General features: G+C 32.2%; 1 protein-coding gene across 1 annotated transcript; it reads right to left on the bottom strand.

Moving 5' to 3' along the window:
- Positions 1-5,004: 5,004 nt before the first annotated feature.
- LOC129887593 (ACT domain-containing protein ACR4-like) lies at positions 5,005-8,427 on the bottom strand. The gene is made up of 7 exons (XM_055962759.1): positions 8,130-8,427; positions 7,856-7,901; positions 7,610-7,724; positions 7,139-7,206; positions 6,067-6,663; positions 5,671-5,775; positions 5,005-5,576 (listed from the first exon to the last, which is right to left on the bottom strand). Exons 1-7 carry the CDS (start codon positions 8,201-8,203, stop codon positions 5,232-5,234), a joined length of 1,350 nt encoding a protein of 449 aa, XP_055818734.1. The 5' UTR covers positions 8,204-8,427; the 3' UTR covers positions 5,005-5,231.
- Positions 8,428-8,732: the final 305 nt, after the last annotated feature.

Raw genomic sequence — 8,732 nt, 5'->3', positions numbered from 1 at the left:
ATTGATAAATCGTATAGCTTCAAGTTCTTTTAAAATGCTTGTGATTACAAAGTTTTAAATACACATAATTTTATAAAGATCCACTAGTCAACAATAATAGTAACTAGCTATTGTTTAATATAATCATTTCACATGGTACGGACAATCTCTTCACAACCGAGCATGAGTCTTTTTCTGCAAAAGTTAAAATGATGGTTTTCTTATATATATATATATATAATTTTATTTTTTACAAAATATAAACTTATGTGTCAAGTCTTATATTTTTTAAAATAATTGAAAACACGATTTAAAATCTCAAATTATGTTCAAAAAATTTGAGATTTGAAATCATAATCTTAAATTATATATCCAAACACTAATTTAAAATCATGACTTCGCACCTCTTGTTCATTGTTCAAACACAAGCTTAGTATATTATGAATACTTTTTGGAATGGAAGGTGTGGTTATGAATTATGATTTGAATGATTTATTTGCTTATATCTTATTTTAGTGTAGATCTATAAAAAGTGGCAAAGTATCCGTTTAATGTCATGAACAAACAAACATTAAATGGATGACATTAATGAAACATTCAGTTCACCCAAAAGTTGGTGAACAATTTGTTTGGTATGTATTATTTGGGACATGTCCTTTTGGTGCAGGGATTGCAAAAACACGTCCTTTTAATGTTGGACTTTGAAAATAAATCTTTAAAATGCATGTATTCATCAAAACGGATATTTTGCCTATAAATGGACGAACTATTCCAAACAAGTTAACTTTCCCGTCTATTCCATTCCAAAATATAACACAAAAATTTAAGTTAGTTTGCCCATTTATAGCCGAACTATAATTTTTTTATTAGCTTTTCACGTGAAAAAATATCTCTTCAAAATTTTAAGTATATTATGAGGTCTATTTGATACATAAAATTGCGAGATTTTTCAAAATTTTAAGTATAAAATGAAAAAAATAATTAATTTTAGTTTAATTTTATAAACTAATAAATAATTAAAAATAAATAGTAAGGTGAATCACTAATATGAAATAGGAAACTGAAACAATTATGCGCTAAATGAACCGCGAGACGGACTCTTTTAGCTCAAATATTACGGAAAGTTGTGTAATTAATTTTGATCTTTTATATTTTCAAGATTACCCTAGATAATTATACTTTCTTCAGTTCATTTTAATTGCTCTTCTTAATATAAATAATCATTCCAAAGTAATTACATTTAAAAAAATTAAGATATAATTGGTTAGTTATTTCTATTTTTACCCTTACTTAATAAATAGAAAGAAAGATTAATATGACAAAATAAATATTAAATTAAAATCAAAAAGTAAATTTAATTAATATTTTTTTATAAAGATATGCAAAGAAAGATTAACAAGTAATATATTCCGATGAGATAATACACGTCGGACGCACACATATAGAATACAAATTTTTATATAAAATGCATGTGGCTATTTATTTAATTTTAAAAAGTTTTAAGTGCGTACTTGTGCACGTTCAATTGAAGGCTATAAATATTAGATGAAGCCAAATATGTATTATGTCAAAATAGTATTAGTGTTGTTTTTGCGTTTCCATCCGATGTCCAATAACAACATTGAAGTCCGATTATTTTGGATTCGCGCCGCATAAAGTTTCATGTAAAGAAAAATGATCTCTATCAAAAAAAAATTCATACTCAAAATTCAATCTCAAAACCTTTAATTATGAGAAAAATAGCCGCATCCACTGCACTGTTTGGTGGTGTCAAAATAGTTGTATCACACAAGTTAAGACAAAAAGGCTGCCACATCAAAACAGTGTGTGTGTTATTAAGCAGATGGGTAATTGAAAGTGGTCCATGTATTCGCACAACTTGATCATTATGATGGGATTGAAATTAATGAGAGGATCTAATTGTTGCCAAGACTATATCCTTTCAAAGAAAATTGATTATGATGGGATTGAATGAGGGGATCTAAATGATTATTCATTGCACATTTATGATACCTTTTTAAGGTTTTGGTCAGGTTTTTTTTTCTTGCTCTTGTTTCTACGTGGATTTGCCAGAATCTTTGAACATGTGACTCTGTGTTGAGGAGTAAGTTAGTCCCCCATCCAAATTGGTCCCATTCCAAAGGTAAATGACAGGCATATTGGACACTTGCACCACATAAAGATAAGACAAATTAATAGTTGAGTCAGAATTTTTATTAAAAATTTAAAATTTGAAGAATAAATGTAGAAATTAGTTAAAAAAAATTCGACATTTACTATATAAATATAAAAAATTATTTTAATTATATATAAATAATAAATTTTTTTATCAAAAAGATTCGAATGAATCCTTGAACTCAAGTGACCCCGCCCCTAAGATCAACCATAAATGAACAATAATTTCATGTTCTATCTTGTATAAGTCAAAAAATAAGGCGATTGGATTTATTTAATTGTAGTCAAAGTTTAAAATTGCGCCAGTAATAAAATGTTATGTGGAATTTAAGTGAATTTTTTTTAATACAATATTGACCGTTAGTCAAAGGGCATAAGTGAGTTAAAAATATAATCAGATGGATATTTTCAGCAAAATGAATTGATAATGTAAGTAATTTCTATTTTAAGGGCTCATATATTATACGTAGATAGGCTATCATTAAAGTAGTCCATTGTATGATTTAAGAAAGTACTAAAGTTTTGAACCTAAATATCTATTAATATGAGTTTTTTTTTTAGATAACCTTAAAAACTCATGGACTTTTTTTAAAGTATGATGGAGATTTATTGAAAAAATACCTCTTCTGCAACGTGAAAAGGCACCTTAGAATTTTTAAATAAATATGGTCTTTAAATCAGAAGAACATCGCTCTTTTCTCTTCTCTCTCTCATAAAAGAACTAAAGAAAGCGGTCTTTAAGATTCAATATATTGTGTCATCTTCAATCAAGTTATTATAATGGAATAAGGTTAGTTCCCATTCATTCTTATAAATTGATATTTATGTCTAGTGATTTACTTGTAATTTTAGGTGGATTGATTGTTTGAAATTTTTCAACAGTTAAAAAATATATTTAAATCTTTTGCTATATGTTAATTTTCTATCAATCTGCAACCAGCAAAGCTATCTACCAAGTAAAAATAAAGAAGAGAAGAAGCAGCAGTAGAGATGAAGAAGTAGCAGTAAAGAGCAGTAGAGTTTCATTTTTCTATATGTGTACACAATGCATTATACATGCCTCTTATATAGAGTACTCAACTTGTTCTTCAAGCTAACTTTGTTACTGATTTCAGTTATAACAAACTAACAAACTCAAGGTCTAATTTGTAACTAACTTCTTCCAATTCATCAAGTAATCTCCAACTAACTTCCAGCTCAGCATTTAACTACTTCTACATTATTTAACAGTATAGTTTAAGAACATTTTAAACCTTTTTCCATTTAAATTGAGTCTCTAGAAAAATATCTTAACTAGAGTAATAGCAAAAATGAATCATAAGTAGAAAATTGCAAACATCGAAGGACAGAGATCTTGCTTGTAATTTGCACTTAGCAAACAAAAGACCAAACAATATATTTTACTTTGTAGAGCGTCCTACCAGTTTAGTAGGGTCTATAAGAATAATATTGAATATGATAGATTAATAAGGCTAATATTATAAGTTTGTATTAATTATGATGAGGATATTTTTTTAAGAAGTGTTTGATTTGGTGTATTAAAAATATGCATTACATGATTTCTAAAAAAATAAATATATTTTCAAAAATATCCATAACAAATACGGTGAAAAAGATGTAGAAGAAATTTTGAGGGATAATTGTGTCTTTAATAATGCTAATACATTCATTAAAGCCTATTGCGTTATTAATAGCATGATTTTCCGTGTATTAATCATACATAGTATGATACCAAATAAAACGTGTATTAGTTATACATAAATTGAAAAAAATATATCAAATAAAATATTCAATACACAAAGCTAATGAATGCATTATTTTTTGTAATGCTGACAAAGGAAAAGAACTATGAAATTAGGGTAGACAATTGAAAAATGCCACTTGACTTTTGAGAATTTACTATGAATTAATTTTAAAGTATTAAAATATAAAAAAGATTTATGAAGCAATTTGGCTCCCCAAATGAAGGCCTAAAACGTTAAAGACTTACATCTAAGGGATCATTCGAAAAGTTAAAATTTATGCGTCATGATACTTGCGCTCTATTAGTATGCCTCGATGCCTTGCCCTGAGACTTGCTCAAATATCGCTTATTGAAAGGCTGCAAGTGGCTATCATTTTTTCAAATATTGTACTAACAAAGGAAGCAGGCAGCATTATTCATGCAATCAAATCATAAACAGTAGGGTTGAATTTTTGCAAGCCAAAAGCTAGAACAAAGTAAGCCTTCCATGTCCTTTTCAATCCAGCTCTCACATGTTGGTCAATTCAACATCTTAAAGAAGAAGAATATTTCGTTTTGGAATATATGACAGCACAGTTGAATTTGCTAATAAATTTCTTTTAGGTATTCAAACTATGACATATTTCAACTAAGCATATGAAGGCATAATACATCAATTTAGTCTCAACCAACAACTAAACACTCCAATCAATCCCACTATGTCTCGCGGACACCAAACCCTAACGTGACACATAAATGTTGGAGGTGTCTAGATGATCATCTTATAAGCTAGCGTGTTCAACCGACACATCGGAAAAAAGTTAAGGCGTCTAGATGTGCGCTCTGAAAGTAAAAGTGATTACTTTCTAGCTGAGGCCAAGTTCAAGTGTTTTTTTTTAAATGTATTATGCCTATCAAAAACAACCTCTCAACCTCACCTCTAAGGTAAAGGTAAGATCCGTACACTCTACCCTTCCTAAACTCCACTCTATGGAACTACACTGGATATGTTGTTGTTGTTAACCTCAATTGGAACGTGACTGATGTTTTACGGCTTATCCTAGGTTTGATATTGAACTAGTAGTTACTTTCAAATTACAATAAAAACAAAGAGGATCACATAAACATAGCAGTTAAAGGGAGAAAATGTATTTCCTATTCCCCTCTGAAAGGGAAGGTGAAAGCATGGCTGTACATTTGCTTAGTATAAACTTTACAAGTTTGCAACAGAAATAAGGTTTTGGTCTATGACTAAGAACATCTATGCTAAGCATTAGCAGAAACTGGCATAGGGCCCTGCCTATCTATGAACTATTTCAAACTATACAAGTTAAGTTTGAAATAGAAAGACCAGTTAGGAATATGACTTTGTCAATCCCAAGTTGTAGAGAAATTTCTCTGATCTTGATCTTAATATGTTACCTAAAGAGAACTTGGCAGTTTGCTGTTTTGGTGAATTCGAGTAGAGATCGTCCGTGACATGAAGAATGGACAGACCTATTTCTTTCCGGACAGCTTCGATGGTTTCAGTTTTAACTGGACCACCTGATGTATCAGTCACGTAAAAGGCGTTAACAGCTTGTGAGCCACTCGTCATGACCTCTGCCCGGGAAACGGAAAGACCGTACTCCCTAAATATGCGAGTCACATCAGATAGAAGCCCAATTCTGTCATCTCCACGTAATTCCAGCCTTATTCCCTGCATATTATGGACAAAAGAGAGAATATATTATTCCCTGCATATTAAACGTGCGGAGTTTGAGCACTTAATTTGCATTCGGATGAGTTTGTACCGCTGAAGTTCTCCTCTTGATAGCTGCCTCCAAGCAGTGTATTACACGTTGCCTCTCCGCTTCAGAACTAATGGGGTACCCATCCATATGCCTAATGTAATATTCCTAACCAAAAACAAAAGCAAACAACACGAATGCAGTTTAACAATGAGAAACAAAATAACAACTCTTTCATAGTCTTAGACTACTAATGGCCCAAGACAGTTGATTTTGGCATTTCTTAGCCACTAGCTTCAATGGTAAAATTTCCAATAATGAACTTTTAAAATGCTGTTTTAGCAAATAAAGTTTTCACCAGATTCATCTCATAGTTTTTGCAATGAAAGGTATCAGCAGGTTCATGTACTATAAGCGGAAAAAATGATTTATGAAATTTTCAAGCATTTAAAAGACTACCTGATAAGCTTCAGGTCCTTCAGCAATGATGGTAGCATGATACACTACAAACTGCATATCTGTTAATGTGCACACTGCATCGAAGAGCAGCTTAGGACGGTCTGGACATCTCAAAGTCACAACGGTGTACCCTTTATCTGCACACCTTTCTACAGTTACCAGGGGCTTCCTCTGGTCAACCGATACACAAGCTGTATCATCTTTATCATAATCACGATCAGCATACATCATCTGATGTAGCCTCCTTCCGGTATGAGTGGAGCCAACGGAAACTGCTGTATTGGCACCCCACCTATCTCTGTCTCCTTTTAAAACATACAACATCAGTTTCCTGATGTTGGCAAGCCTATCAGGATCAGTTATTGCCAATCTGCTTTCTTCATCAGTTATGTAAACAACTGATGCCATTCTTGAATTATGAGTCCATACTTCTGCTGCTACAACATTACATTTATGGTCCGCGAGAACCGCAAAGATCTCTGAAAGCAATCCTGGTCTGTCTCGCCCCGTCAGTTCAATGGTTGTGTGTTCTGCTGCAGACTGAACACCCACAGATCTTTCCAAAGACCGGAAGCTGCGGCCCCTTTGTCCTAGTGACTGCAACACAAGAAAATATTCACGCTTTAATGTTTACTCGATCTCACACTATAACAGTATCTGTATTAAGTAAAGAATTTATTCTTTCATCTTCTTTAACTCAGTGATATCAACTTCCTACTCAGTGTCCTCTAAGGCTGACAACTAAGGAAATTACTTATTTCAGTGAACATACTGACCATGGCGGAGCCAGGGGGCGCAAGACCCGAGCCCCCTTTGTTGGAAAATTACATTATATATACAAGGTCAAATTTATTTTTTATGTATATAAAATAAATGTGGATTTCTTTGTGTTTTTATTTGTTCATATTTTGAATCCACCCTTAGCGAAAATCCTAGCTCCACCATTGATACCGAACCTAAAGAGTGTTATACTAAAAAAGACTGATGATTGATAAACTTTTAAAAAGGGGCAAACGATAGCTGCCTGATTAATCAATCAATCAAGTACGTCTCAATACGGAATTAAATGTACCTGCTGAATGCGGTCGGCGACATTATCTCCAGAGAGCTTTTTTCCATATCGATCAGTAACATGAAATACTGAAACAAGGGAAAGAACAATTAATAGAAACAAACACTAATGAAAAAAACATGAATAAATGACTGAGATACTGTAGCTAAACAAAAAAAAATCCATCGCTAATCCCATTTAACAATGGATTATCAAAAAAAATATATATGTTAGCTACGAGCAATTCAGCAATGGATCAGCAACGAAGTTTATAAATATTCAAGTTTATTTTTTTTGCAGTGTAAAAGGTATACTACAACAACAACATAATCCTGTATAATCCCACAAGTAGGGCTGAAAAGGCTAGAGTATACATAACCTTACCCTATCTTGTAAGGTAGAAAGACTGTTTCCGATAAACACTCAACTCACTGCATAAAGGGTAAACTCCTAAACAAATTGGAAAAAACTAAGAAGAATCAAGAAACTCACCATCCATAAACCATTCACCATCAGAAGATATATAAGCTCTTCTAATTATAAGGTTCAAATCAGAAAGAACCTGAACCACTTCCAACAAGCTTCCTCTTTTATTTGCACTATCAACCTACAAATTCCAAATCATTTCTATAGGTCAATTCTTTAAAAAATCAAAGAGTACCAAGAACAAAACTGATTCAATCCATTTCACACACACACAAAAAAGGGATTTTTAACAAACACAAAACACATCCATACCTTAATCAAAGTTGTTTTCTTGTCAGATGTGTTATCAACAGTAACCCTATAAACACCACATCATCAAAATTGACAATTGAATCAGCACAAAGATTCAAAATTTTCAATTTACAAATAATCTTGATCACAAAAGTAGCAATCTTGATAGAAAATGAACACATGGGGGTGGAGGGGGAGAGTGTCTGTCTACCGGTTCGGTCGAATTCAGTAGAGTTTAGCTTCAAATTCTGACACCATTTTAGACAAAAACAAAGGAAGAGAAAAAAAAAAGTACCTTGGGGGGTTCATTCGAAGGACCAGTTTCTTGAATTCATCTTCAACAGAGAAAGAAGGAGACCAGTTATCCATTTTTTGGATGGATCAAAATTCTTCTGGTGCTGTTTTCTTGTTTTTTCAGCTCTCAAAAGAGAGAGCTTTGTTTTTTGTGTCACTTGTGTTGTGTTGTATGTGTGTATCTGAGTCAGTAAGACAGAAAGGATCTGAGGTGTTGTTGGCTTTGGTTATATAAAAATGGGTGACCGGATGGATGGCTCTTGACCTTTGTCAAGAGTTCTTTGGGACGTTACATTTACAATTTTTACATAGAGAATGATATGGTCACTGGTCACTGGTCACTGGTCACTTAGTCAGGGTCCATATGGGACCCTTCTATCACAAAACAGCCGCGCACCCTGTAAAAAAAAAGAAGAAACTTTTTTATACCAAATTAATGAATATGAAACATGTGTCATTTAGTCTTGATAGAAGTATATATTTTAATCAGGTGGTCGGCAGTAGATTAGTAAGTATTTATTCATTATTAATTAGAAGTCTTTTATTTAAGTTCTTTTATATACAAAATTATTTTTATTAGGGAGCACTTTATAGTTTACCCCAA

Source organism: Solanum dulcamara, chromosome 4, assembly GCF_947179165.1.
Source record: "Solanum dulcamara chromosome 4, daSolDulc1.2, whole genome shotgun sequence".
Taxonomy (NCBI): Eukaryota; Viridiplantae; Streptophyta; class Magnoliopsida; order Solanales; family Solanaceae; genus Solanum; species Solanum dulcamara.
Note: the sequence above shows the minus strand (reverse complement) of the source record. Positions and strands in the feature narration are given on the sequence as shown.

Bases quoted from the DNA above. Each gene is read 5' to 3' on its own strand.
- LOC129887593 (XM_055962759.1), bottom strand. From the start codon at position 8,203: ATGGATAACTGGTCTCCTTCTTTCTCTGTTGAAGATGAATTCAAGAAA. The intron at 6,664-7,138 runs GTACATTTAATT...CTTGTGTTGCAG, and splicing joins TCGCCGACCGCATTCAGCAG to TCACTAGGACAAAGGGGCCG. The intron at 5,776-6,066 runs GTAGTCTTTTAA...GTTTTTGGTTAG, and splicing joins AAGGACCTGAAGCTTATCAG to GAATATTACATTAGGCATAT.